A 13,666-nucleotide genomic window follows, 5' to 3' on the forward strand; every position below is an offset into this window, starting at 1 on the left:
ACTTTGTCAAAACCTCCACATCATTTACGTGCTTGAACAGAACTACTTTCAACCTTCTCGTTTCCAGTTTAGTTTATTATTATTGTCACATGTATCGAGATTCAATGAAAATCTTTTTGTTGCATGCTATCCAGTCACAGAAAAGACTACACATGATTACATTTAAGTCATCCACAGATAAAGGGTGCAACATTTATTGCAAGATAAAGTTTGATTAACGATAGTTCAAAGGTTGCCAATAGTTCAAAGATGGGAGTGTTGGAAGCCTATCCTCCCTAGTCAAACCGCATATCAAAAACCTTGGCGTGATATTTGACTCTGCATTAAAGTTTGACAAGCAAGTCAACGCTGTGGTAAAAGCCGGCTGCTTCCAGCTTCGTACCATAGCTAAAAACAAACCATTCCTCCAATTTGACGACATTGAAAAAATCATTCACGCATTCATTTCCTCCCGCCTAGACTACTGCAACTCCCTATACACTGGGATCAGCCAATCATCCCTGCCCCGCCTGCAATTGGTCCAAAACGCCGCAGCGAGACTCCTGATGGGTACCCGTAACAGGGACCACATCACCCCGAATCTGGCCTCTCTCCACTGGCCCAGTACGGCACAGAATCAACTTCAAGCTTCTCCTATTCACATACAAAGCCCTAAACGGGCTTGCCCCCCCCCCATATCAAAAATCTTCTAACCCACCACTATCTCCAGGTCCCTCAGGTCGGCCGACTTGGGGCTACTCACTATCCCGCGGTCTAGGCTTAAGCTCAGGGGTGACCGCGCTTTTGCGGTTGCAGCTCCTAGACTGTGGACCAGCATCCCTCACCTCATCAGAACTGCCCCCTCCATTAACTCCAGGCTCAAAACCTATTTCTACTCCCTAGCGTTTGAGGCCCTCTGAGGGGGCGCTGCGAACCGTTTATGTATGTGCTGTTATGTTTGTGTGCCATTGTATGTTCGTTTTCTTAGTACCTGAACTGATGTACAGCACTTTGGTCGACATGGGATGTTTTTAAATGTGCTATACAAATAAAATTGACTTGACTTGACTTGACTAGGAAAGAACTGCAGATGCTGGGTTAAATCAAAGGTAGACACAAAATGCTGGAGTAACTCAGCGGGTCAGGCAGCATCTCTGGAGAGTGGTAGATGGGAGGTCAGGACCACATTCTAGCTGGTGAGAGGGTGGTTCAGTTGCCCGATAACAGCTGGGAAGAAACTGTCCCTGAATCTAGAGGTATACATTTCCAAACAAGAGTACCTCTTGCCTGATGGGAAAGAGAAGAGGGAGTGGCCAGGGTGAGACTGGTCTTTGATTATGCCCGTGGCCTTGCCGATGCAGAGTGAAGTATAGATGAAGTCAATGGAAGGGAACACTTTAACTCCCCCACCCATTCCCACACTGACCTTTCTGTCCTGGGCCTTCTCCATTGTCAGAGTGAGGCCCAGCGCAAATTGGAAGAACAGCACCTCATATTTTGCTTGGGCAGCTTACCCCCCAGCGGTATGAATATTGACTTCTCTAACTTCAAGTAAACTCTCTCTTCATCTCTCCTCCTTCCCAGTTCTCTGACCAGTCTGACTGTCCCTGATTACATTTTATCTGTTTGCTATGTTACCCTCTCCTAGCTAACAATGATCTATTCTACATTTTCCTTGACCTGCACCCCCTTTGATGTCTCTTTCTCACCTTATATGTCCTTATCTCCCCCTTCCTGCTCCCTCTCCCCTGACTCTTAGTCTGAAGAAGGGGCTCAACCCAAAACATCACCCATTCCTTCTCCCCAGACATGCTGAGTTTCTTCAGCATTTTGTGTCTATCAATGGAAGGGAGGTTTGCATGATGGTCTGGGCTGCATCCACTACTCTACAATTTCTTGTGGTCTTGGGTGGAGCTGTTCCGAAACCAGGCAGTGATGCAACCCCATAAAATGCTTTCTATGACGCATCTGTACAGGTTGGTGAGGGTTGTGGAGGCATTGGTGTTTCTTCTTGGTCATAGAAAGCAGTCCTAGCCTCTCCAATTTATCATTGTACTATGGTCTGTCATCTTGGGATCCATTCACAGAACTCTTCCCCTGGATCTTCTCCGGTGCCTCCAGACCATTCCAGTAATAAGGCAAACAGAATTGAACACAATACTCCAGCTGAGGATGGAGCAATATTTTAAACAATTAACACATTTTTAGATATGGGAAGAAAATGGAGAATCAGGGGAAAACTCATGTGATCACAGGGAGTCAATGAATACTTCACCCAGATAGCACCCGAGGTCCATATCAAGCCCAGCTTGCTGAAGTTGTGAAAGAGTCGCACTATCTGCGGTACCATTTCAGTTACGCTTTTGTCCCTCCTCTGAAAGGCAATGACCCAAATAAAAATCATCTTTTCTCTGAGGTGCGGTACATCGCATTTGACTCAAATCCTTTGCAGTCTTACAGTCAACCAGGGTATCCTACTCTAATGTCGGTCCACCAGTGTTTACCTGACTGGGACTGTGCAAACTTGATTCTGCTTTTGCCTTTCAAGAACCTGCATCAATGGCTTTCCTTCCAACCCGTAAACATTTAAAGTCTTTAACTATGCTACCAGACTAATCATGTAGGAAGGAACTGCAGATGCTGGTTTAAACCAAAGGTAGACACAAAAAGCTGGTGTAACTGAGTGGGACAGGCAGTTTCTCTGGAGAGAAGGAATGGGAGACTGAAGAAAGGTCTCGACCAGAAACATCACCCATTCATTCTCTCGTATCAGATTAAATAAGAAACCAAAAATTTTAAATGATGCAGTGAACCATTCATACTTTTTCAGAGGTTGAGAGTATCCTTGTTTCTATTTTCTTCCTTAATCAAAATTGGTGAAGAAATTTGTCTGGTCATTTATACATTTGCTATTACTGAGTGCAGATTCTATTTTTGTAACATGGCGAAACTCTATTCAATCTCAGCTCGTGTTATGTTGAAACTCTCCCAATTATGTCATTATTCTCATCTCCAGGCATTACATTTGTGGCTGCCTCTTGGCTTGCATCCCAAGATTCACCTTGCAGAACTTAAACTTACACTCGTTAGCGCGTCTCCAGAACTGTAAATTTGTTACCCAGTTGTAATCCTTTTTATAGGTTCACTATCCATTTCTTAACAATCTTGAGTCTTAAGGGCTAGGTTGTTGCCCTGATTCCATGATAAAAGGTTTTTAATCTCTTTCCTCGATCATGTCCCATCATTGTTGTATATCAGGCCAACAACAGTGGTATCATTGGCAGGCTTATAAATTGAGTTGGCATTGTACTTGGCCACAAGGACTAGAACAACTGATTTTGAGCACACAACCCTGAGAGTAGAGCAAGTGTCTGAGCACACCACACTAAAGGGCAAAAGTCTCGAGGGTCAGTGTAATGGCTTGATCGTACCCATACTATATGATTTGAATGGATAGCATGCAAAGTTTTCCACTGTGTCATATATAATGAATAAATACCATTATCAATACTTTCCTCCTAAAATTGATCTCCCAAATTGCAACATCTCACACTTGTCAAGATTAAACGACATCTGATATTTCTCTTCCCATATTTCCAACTGGTCTGTATCCTGCTGTAGCCTTTCACAACCTTCCTCACTATCCACACCACCACAATTTTTTGTGTCATCTGGAAACTTATTAATCAGCCCACATATTTTTGTCCCTACCATTTATATATAAAGCACAAGCGACAGACATCCTTATATTGATCCCTGCAGAACAACATTGGCCACAGATCTGCAGTCCAGAAAAAGACCCTCCACCACTATCTCTTTGTCCATGGTCAAACCAATATTGAATACAGTCTACCAAGTCACTTTGGATCCCATGTGCCTTAATATTTTAGAACAGCCAACCATTAAGGATCATGTCAAATGAATTACTAAAATCTTTGTATACAACATCCACAGTTCCACCCTCATCAATCATTCTCATCACTTCCTCAAAAAACTAAATCTTAAGTTTGTAAGATATGATTGATTTGGATAGGAGACAGAGGGAGAAGGCGGAGAGCCTGTGACTTGTGGTGGCCCACAAGGATCAGTGCTGGGCCCTTGCTGTTGGTAATATACATGAATGACTTGGATGCGAATGTAGGAGGCAATATTATTTCACAGATGACACAAAGATTGGTGGAGTTGTTGATAGTATGGAAGATAGTCCTGCGTTAGTGAAATAGTCTGAAAAATGGCAGATGGAGTTTAATCCAAATGTAAGGTGATGCATTTTGGGAATACTAATGAGACTCAAATATACACTATGAGTCATGGGTCAGAGGCATAGCTATAGGCACTCGCATGGGCCCTAGCTATGCCTGCCTCTTTGTCGGGTACGTCGAACAATTCCTATTCCAGACGTACACTGGCCCCATCCACGAACTCTACCTCCGCTACATTGACGACTGTATTGGTGCTACCTCTTGTACCTATGCAGAACTCACCGACTTCATACATTTCACCACCAATTTCCATCCTGCTCTTAAATATACTTGGACTATCTCCGACATCTCCCTACCGTTTCTGGATCTCACTATCTCCATCGCAGGAGACAGACTAGTGACTGACATCTACTACAAACCCACTGACTCCCACAGCTATCTGGACTACACTTCTTCCCATTCTGTCTCCTGCAAAAAGTCTATCCCCTATTCCCAATTCCTCCGTCTATGCCGCATCTGCGCCCAGGATGAGGTGTTTCACACCAGGGCATCAGAGATGTCCTCATTCTTCAGGAAACGGGGCTTCCCCTCTTCCACGATAGATGAGGCTATCACTAGGGCCTCCTCTATATCCCGCAGCTCCGCTCGCTCCCCCTCCCCCCATTCATAACAAGGACAGAATCCCCCTTGTCCTCACCTTCCACCCCATCAGCCAGCGATTCCATTCAAGGACCCAGACAGTCTTTCCAGTTGAGACACAGGTTCATCTGCACCTCCTCCAACCTCATCTATCGTATCCCCTGCTCCAGATATCAACTTTTCTTCATCGGCGAGACCAAACGCAGGCTCGGCGATCGTTTCACTCAATACCTTCGCTCAGTCCGCCTTAACCAACCAGATCTCCCGGTGGCTGAGCACTTCAACTCCCCCTCCCAGTCTGACCTTTCTGTCATGGGCTCCTCCTGTGCCATAGTGAGGCCCACTGGAAATTGGAACACAGCACCTCATATTTCGCTTGGGCAGCTTACAGCCCAGCGGTATGAACATTGACTTCTCCACCTTTAGATAGTTCCTCTATCCCTCTCTTCCCCTCACCCTTCCCAGTTCTCCCACTGTCTTCCTGTCTCCACCTCTATCCTTTGTTTGTCCCTCCCCCCTGACATCAGTCTGAAGAACGGTCTCGACCCGAAACGTTACCCATTCCCTCTCTCCTAGATGCTGCCTGACCTGCTGAGTTACTCCAGCATTTTGTGAAACACTATGAAAGGTAAAGTGTTGGGAAGCATTGAGAAAACGAGAAACTTATAGACTGATTAGACGGGCAGTTTGATCCAAATCTGTTCTGCGGGTCCGTCAAACCTCCGTGCAAACCTCTCCAGTAGGCCCGGCAACCCTCCCCAAATTAACGACACTCACCCACTCCATCCCCCTTAAAACTCCCTCGTTTTGGCTGTATTTCGGGTAAAGACAGGAAGCAGCATGTGAGGCTGGGAAAACACATCTCGGACCGCCAGACCCTCAGCAGAGGAGCACCGCAAGGCTGTGTACTCTCCCTCTCCTTTACTCTCTCTACACCAATGACTGCACCTCCACAGACTCCTCTGTCAAGCTTCTCAATTTTGTGGATGATACAACCCAGATTGGACTGATCCAGGATGGGTAGGAATCTGCCTACAGACAGAAAGTGACACAGCTGGCGTCCTGGTGCCTTCATAACAACCTGGAGCTCAATGCTCTTAAGACAGTGGAACTGATTGTAGGCTTTAATAGAGCTCCCCCTCCCCTCCCTCACCACCAACAACACCACAGTTACATCTGTGGAGACATTTAAGTTCCTTGGAACCATCATCTCCAAGAACCTTAAATGGGGGGCCACCATCGACTCCACAGTCTAAAAGGCCCAACAGAGAATGTACTTCCTGCGGCCACTGAGGAAACACAATCTGCCACAGGCAATGATGGTCCAATTCTATACTGCCATCGTAGAGTCTGTCCTCACCTTCTCCATCATGGTCTGGCTCAGCCACTCAGCACAACAACCGGAGCTGCAACGAATCATTCGATCAGCTGAGAAGGTTGTTGGTTGCAACCTTCCCCCCATTGATGAACTGTACACTGTAAGGGCCAGGAAGCGAGCGGGCAAGATCATCTCTGACCCCTCTCACCCTGGCCACAAACTCTGAAGCACTTCCCTCTTCAAAGCGACTCCAGACTGTCAAAGCCTCCACAGCCAGACATAAAAACAGCTTTTTCCACGAGTAGTAGCTCTACTCAATAACCAAAAGTTTGTAGTCTCTCTTTGCTCTGGTTTATTTCACTCACATGTTTAAACTATAATGTTGTATTCTTAATGTTTTAATGTTTTATGCTTTATTCTTAATTGTTTACTGTATGTTTGTGTTGTTACTTGCAAGCCGAGCACCAAGGCACATTCCTTGTATGTGTACATACTTGGCCAATAAACTTATTCATCATATATACAAGATGAGAGTTTTAGTAATAAATATAGATAACATAGCTGTGAAGCCATATGGGAATACTATTACGCAGGGGATTGAATACTGTAAGGTGGTTATGCTCCAACTTTATAAAACCTGGTCAGACTGCAGCTGAAGTGCTGTGTGCAATAGGAAGAACGTGATAGCACTAGAAAGAGTGTGGAAGAGATTAATCAAGATGTTGCCTGGCTCAGTTACCAGGAGAGACTGGAGAAGCTAGGTACATTTTCTCTTGAGCAGAGGAGATTGAGGAGACATGAACGAGACACAGCATACCAAATTATGAGGGGCCTGTAGACCCCATCTATCAGAGGTAGGTAAAACTAGAGGACATAGATTTAGGATAACAGGGAAGAGATTAGAGGGATACTAGGAGATCTTCTTCATCAAGAGAATGCCAAGTGCCTGGTGTGTACTGCTTGAAAGAATGGTTGAAGCTGGTTCACAGAAAAGTATTTTAAAAGTGTCTAGATATTAAAGCATGAAAGACTATGGACAAGTGCTGAGATTAATAAGGGGTACACAGTGGGCTAAATGGTCTGTGTCCATGTACTTTTTCAACAGCCCTGCCACAACAATTTAGAATACATGAAGCAAAAAGTACATAAAACAGAGTATTTACATTAAATTAAAACACGGAAGAACTGGGGTGAAATTGTACAACTCACCTGTTACTGGCTTACAGAAACTGATGAAGTTAATAAGCAGTGACACAGGACATCAAAAGACTGACATACATCTCACTATATATAATGCTATAAGAACTCTGTTTAAAGTGGATTCCATTAGCGCTCTCACTCTGGGGAATGAATCCCACACACTGGGTGACGTGCCAGTAGATTAAACTGCATTGAAGCCTGGCTAATGACCGAGCTATTGACCGAGCTACTGAAATATGTTATTGAGTTTTATAAGACAGGTCTTGCAAAATAATCAGCCATGTCCAATAAGAGATTTGAGAGACTGAATAGGTCATTGTTCTCATTTACTGAGTCCAAGGTGATCAAATCAATAAAAACAAGAGTCAAATGTGTACCTGAATATCAGTTTGTATTGTAAAGGAGTTTTGTTTGATTAAATCAAATGCATAGAAAGATTTCTAAAACATCAAAAAAATGGGTTTTGAAAAAATCTTCAGAGAGTAACAATATAAAGTGATAGCAGTTAGCCAAAAAGCTGACTAAAGAGCAAGGATCTACTGCAGGTCTCCCATCAAAGCAGGATGCCAGATTCCAAGCCAAGGCACTTCCTGTTAGTAATGAGGGATGAAAGAATTTGAAGGAGGAAAGAACACTTTTTGTTGGAATTAGGTATTTTTTGTTGAAGAAAGTTTTATAAGAAACTTTGAACGACAAATGTTAATCCCACAGCAAAGGAAGTGATTCGTTATGCAGTGCCGTGTAACATCGTAGCGCAGCGGTAGAGTTGCTGCTTTACAGCGAATGCAGCGCTGGAGACTCAGGTTCGATCCTGACTACGGGTGCTGCACTGTAAGGAGTTTGTACGTTCTCCCCGTGACCTGCGTGGGTTTTCTCCGAGATCTTCGGTTTCCTCCCACACTCCAAAGACGTACAGGTATGTAGGTTAATTGGCTGGGTAAATGTAAAAAAAAAAAATTGTCCCTAGTGGGTGTAGGATAATGTTAATGTACTGGGATCACTGGGCGGCACGGACTTGGAGGGCCGAAAAGGCCTGTTTCCGGCTGTATATATATGATATGATATGATCTCAGGCTAAACAGCTCCCCTACTTTACCCACTCTGTATCTACTCAGAAATACATTTATTTGCTTAAATCATTAGCGCATAATTACAAAATGTTACAATAAGGTTTTGGAATGATGATGGTCATTTATAAGCAAGTCACTTGAAAAATAATTGTCAAGTCAATTCCTGAAACCCTCCCCAGAGGCCATTCATACAGCTGCTTGCCCAATAAAGGCTTCATCCAACTCGTTGGAACACAAAGTACTGGAGTATCTCAGCAGGTCAGGCAGCATCTGTGAAGGACAAGTCTGACTGTCTATAATGATGGAGGAGTGGAGAGTGGGGTCGAGTAGGGGCGCTGTTTAACTTGAAAGGTCACCATCCGGACCACCCCACATCCGGACCAAACTCAGATCCTGGGGGGACAGGGCTTTCTCCATCGCTGCTCCCACCCTATGGAACTCACTACCCCAAACCGTTAGAGACTCCTCCACACTCACCACATTCAAAACATCGCTGAAGTCTCACCTGTTCAGTACTGCCTTCAACCACTGAAGGTCACCTCACCTTCTGTCTCCTTTCTCTGTTCGTTTACTTATTTACTTATTTATCTATTTATTCATTTCCCTTTTTTCTCTAAATCTCTGTAAAACGTCTTTGAGTATATGAAAAGCGCTATATAAATAAAATGCATTATTATCATTGCAGGTGAAAACCATGACTTCCAGGTTCAGGAGCAGCTTCTTCCCAACAACCATGAAGCTCTTGAACAATATAAATACTACCTAAACTTCAAACTATAAGTGTCTTGGTTACACTACAGAATTCTGTTTTGCACTAATATTGTTTTTTATTGAATTTCATTTTGTTTGTTTTATAATGTTATCTACTGAGTAATGTGTTTACAGACCTATTATGTTGCTGTAAGCAAGAATTCCACTGTTCTGTTTTGGTATATAGGATAATTAAATACTCTTGAACCACCTCCTTCACTGTGGAATAACTTGCATTTGTTTATTTAGAGTTACTGAATGGAGAGGTTGGCGTTGCAGAGCTGCATTAGCTCTTGATATTATGAAAACTGTGGAATTATATCATTCATAAAATAATTGTTTTTAGTATCACAACCCAAAATGTTCTCTGTCCATTCTTTAGTTTAGTTTATTATTGTCAACTGTACAATGAAAAAACGTTTTGTTGCATGCTATCCAGTCAGCAAAAAGACTAGATTACAATCAAGCCATCCACTGTGTACAGATACAGGATGAAGGATATTACCTTTAGTGCAAGGTAAAGTCCAATTAAAGATAGTTTGAAGGTCTCCAATGAGATAGATGCGAGGCACCTCCACAAATGCCGCATGGTCCCATATACTGGATCTGTCCTGTATCCTCTTTATCCTGCAGCTGGCTTGATAGAAATCATGTCTAGTCTTTCCGCTAACTGGATAGCACGCAACATAAAACCTTTTCGCTGTACCTCAGTACAGGTGACAAAAATAAATTAAACTAAAGACCCGCTGAATTCCTCCGGCACATTGTATTTTGCGCAGGATTTCATCATCTGTAGTTCCTCGTGTCCACAGCTCGTTGAGTGTGGCTCCAGTTGTCCCTCCAGCCCGACTCTGGGCACCGTGCAGCCGGCGGCCATGGCCAACACCTGTCGCATTTTTTCCTAAGATGGAAGCAGGGCCAACTCACCTGTGCGCAGGTGCGCCCAGGTAAAGGGAACGAACTGCCAGGTTATAATGGCGACGCCGCCGAGCTCCGACACGACGCCGGGTAATGGCTGATTAAAGCCCCCAACAGGCGAGGGAGGGGGCAATCGCTTACCTGTGGGGCCGAGCCAGAGGACCATCCAGCCCACCATCCTGTCCACTGCCATCTTCCCGTCCGATCTCCAAGCGGCGGCCGCCTTACTGCCCCAAACTCATCGCAGGTTGAGGGTGGATCGTCAGTCGCCAGGGGGAGGCGGGCACAATGGCGGCTGCTGCTGCCCCGCCCGCCGGCAGCACCTGTAAACTGGTTCGACCGGTTGTCCCCGCCCCGCCCCGGCAGCCGTTGGAGCACGTGACCGCGGAGGCTCGGCTCGAGCGAGGGCGAAGACGCGCCACGGAGGGCGGCGGGCAGCGGGCAGGAGCGTCCCGCTCACACCCGTGCCGACACCATCGCGCTGACAGGAAAGTTACAGCCCCACACACCTGTAGTTTGTTCGCCTTCGCTCATTGCAAACTTGGGGCTGGCAGCACCTGTTGGGGAAGGAGAATGAAGGCTGACAAGAGAGGGAAAAACAAAACCCCCTGGGGTGGGGTGTGACAGAATAAAACATCTCTCAGTCCTATAGTTTCACCCCGTGAGTGCAACCTTTTCACTACTAAACTTTTTTTTAAATTGATTTTTTTAAGGACAGGTAGTGCGTACATTACAATGGCAGCACTCGGTGTTAAATATAGAGGCAAGATAAAGAAATGTCACAAAGTAACAAACAAAGAAGAAAAAAATAAAACAATTACCTACTGAACCTTTTATTCTGTGTGAAAATTGTCCCAATGCACTTAGCTGCCGGAACATTAGCTCTATGTTGTGCAAACAGTGGAGATCAGGCAACGTCGATTCGTGAATGCAGTCAATGGAGAGCGACAAAAGTACACCTATCTGCAGCAAAATAGAATAAGTTTGTTACACAGACCTGAGCACATCTGTGCTAAACATAGACACAACTGTCTGTGTGTATGAGGGAGAAAACCAAACTAAATTTTAGGGAACATATCATTCAGCATCATGGCTCATCTGAACACAATGTCACAATTTTAATGGACATTATAATTTGATTGAGTGAAATCAATGTCAAATACCTCTGACCTTGCAATATAATTGCTCAATACCTTTAATCCCTTGATTGCACTCAAACAAGGAAGCATGCTGCAAGTAACACAGGTGCCTACCAGAAAATACAAACTCTATAAAAACGTTTTTTTCAAAAATATAAGACTTGGCAAAATTAAACTTATTTTTGTAAAACGGTAAAATAATCTGAAACTTTGTAAAAAGTGGGAAAAAAATCTGGCTACTGAAAAATATGCAGTGAACAGTTGAACTATATTTCAGATGTCCTTGTACTGAAATTAATGTAATGAATTGTGGAGGCAGATTACAACATGCTGCTTCTGTGCAATGTTTAACAAATTTCTTGGTGAATCTATTCCCCCCTCACCCCACCTCCTCATTATTGATCTAAGGGCTTCCAGAAATTTTTCCAAAAGTAAGACTGGATTCTGTAATAATAAAAATAGTTTCTGGGTGTAAATTCACAGTTAGTTGCAAACCAAACTATTTATTTGTAATAGAGAATGAATGAAGACACAAGATGCTGGAGTAACTCAGCGGGGCAGGCCGCATCTCTGGATAGAAGGAATGGGTGACATTTTGCGTTGAGACCCTTCTTCAGACTGAGCGCCAGGGGAGAGGGCGTTACAGAGATAAGGAAGTGTAAGAGATCAAAAGAGATGCAGTTGAAGCAAAATGTAGAATAGACCATTGTTAGCTAGGTGACTACAAAGCAGACTGAGATACAATGTAATCAGAGGGACAAGTGAGACCGGTCAGGGAACTGAGAAGGGGGGGGGATGCAGAGAGAGAGAAAGCAAGGGTTACTTGAACTCAATGTTCATACCGCTGGGTGTAAGCTACTCAAGCGAAATATGAGGTGCTGTTCCTCCAATTTGCGTTGGGCCTCACTCAGACAATGGAGGAGGCCCAGGACCGAAAGGTCAATGTGGGAATGGGAGGGGGAGTTAACGTGTTTAGCAACTGGGAGATCAGGTAGGTTTAGGCTATGAGCGGAGGTGTTCAGCGAAACAATCGCCGAGCCTGCGCTTGGTCTTGCCGATCTATAGGAGTCCACACCTGGAACAGCGGATACAGTAGATGAGGATGGAGGAGGTGCAAGTGAACCTCTGCCTCATCTGAAAAGACTGAGGGTCCATGGACTGAATCGAGGGAAGAGGTATAGGTTCAGGTGTTGCATCTCTTACGGTTGCAGGGGAAAGTACCTGGGAAGGGGGAGGTATGGGTGGGAAGGGATGTTAACCAGGGAGTTGCGAAGGGAATGGTCTCTGTGGAAAGCGGAAAGGGGTGGAGATGGGGAAGATGTGGTTAGTGGTGGGATCCCTTCGGAAGTGGCGAAAATGTCAGAGGATTATGTGCTTATGCAACGGCTGATGAGGTGAAAGGTGAGGACGAGAGTCCCTGTTGCGACTGGGGGGAATGGGAGCAAGAGCGGAATGAATGAATGTTCCTGGGAATGAACGCTTTGTTAATATTGTACAATATACCTTCTAAGTTTACATAACTGTGTACATGTTGATAATGATATATTGATATACTTACTTTTGACTCAAATCAAACTTGCAGCTCCCCAGCTGATAAGAACTAATTGTGAAAAGTCATGAGTATTGAATGGCAATTCTATGCGTGTCACCACGGATCCCCCGAGATAGTTAGTGTAAACTTTGCTATCAAGATAGTATTACCAACGGGGTGTTTCAAACTACATGTGTTTACAAAGTATCAAGATTTGCATTGGCTCTGTGCCAGCAATTGCATTGGTGCAAAAAAGGCTTAAGGTAAACTAAATGCAGGAGCACCTCCAGTTACGGATGACCTGCCTTATGGAAATCTGACTTTACACAAATTCTCCCTTGCATTCTTGAAGCTACTACTATGAATAGTAACTTTTTACGTGGTCTTCATTAATGGCTGGTTACAGTAATAACGGACAGTGTAAGGTTGATAGTGGGCAGGTGTTATAGACCTGCACGGGAAGGTAGACACTCCCGCCCCCACGAGTCTCGGGCTGATGAGGCTTGTCAACCTGGGAAGGCAGTCCATCTAGGAGAGGGAAAACTCTGATCTAAAACATTCACTGCCTTGTGGCCATATCCAGTCATGGAAAAGGCTCCAGGAGTAAACCTCAAGAAAATCCGGAGTCGGAGTCACGAAGGCAGTTCGTCGTTGTCTACAACCTCGTTCTGGCAGCTCCTGCGACGGCGCTGGTGCCAAACTGTAACGGCTCTGCTGTTCCTTTGGATCAATCAGCGACGTGGAGAGGGGGGACGTGCTGCATGGGCAACAGCCTGTCCTTCATATGACATCGCCCAGGCTTGCATCCGACCACACATCACTGCAAACCTACACCTACAACCTGGAGAGGACACTCCAGCTTCGCCTGCGGCGTCGACACAACACGGGGAGCAACAGTTACCAGTTATAAGTCATCGCTA

The 13,666-nt window shown here is 44.7% G+C and overlaps 1 protein-coding gene across 1 annotated transcript in view; it reads right to left on the reverse strand.

Moving 5' to 3' along the window:
• The window catches only part of ildr1a (immunoglobulin-like domain containing receptor 1a), a 63,406-nt gene that overhangs the window by 28,444 nt on the left and 21,296 nt on the right, over positions 1-13,666 (reverse strand). Inside the window, exons 2-3 of the mRNA XM_078409035.1 lie at positions 10,898-11,039; positions 10,218-10,633 (exon numbers count right to left, since the gene is read on the reverse strand). Of these exons, the coding sequence (XP_078265161.1) occupies positions 10,218-10,269 (52 nt within the window). The 5' untranslated portion in view covers positions 10,270-10,633; positions 10,898-11,039. The remainder of the gene's footprint in view (positions 1-10,217; positions 10,634-10,897; positions 11,040-13,666) is intronic.

Source organism: Rhinoraja longicauda, chromosome 12, assembly GCF_053455715.1.
Source record: "Rhinoraja longicauda isolate Sanriku21f chromosome 12, sRhiLon1.1, whole genome shotgun sequence".
In the NCBI taxonomy this organism is placed as follows: domain Eukaryota; kingdom Metazoa; phylum Chordata; class Chondrichthyes; order Rajiformes; family Arhynchobatidae; genus Rhinoraja; species Rhinoraja longicauda.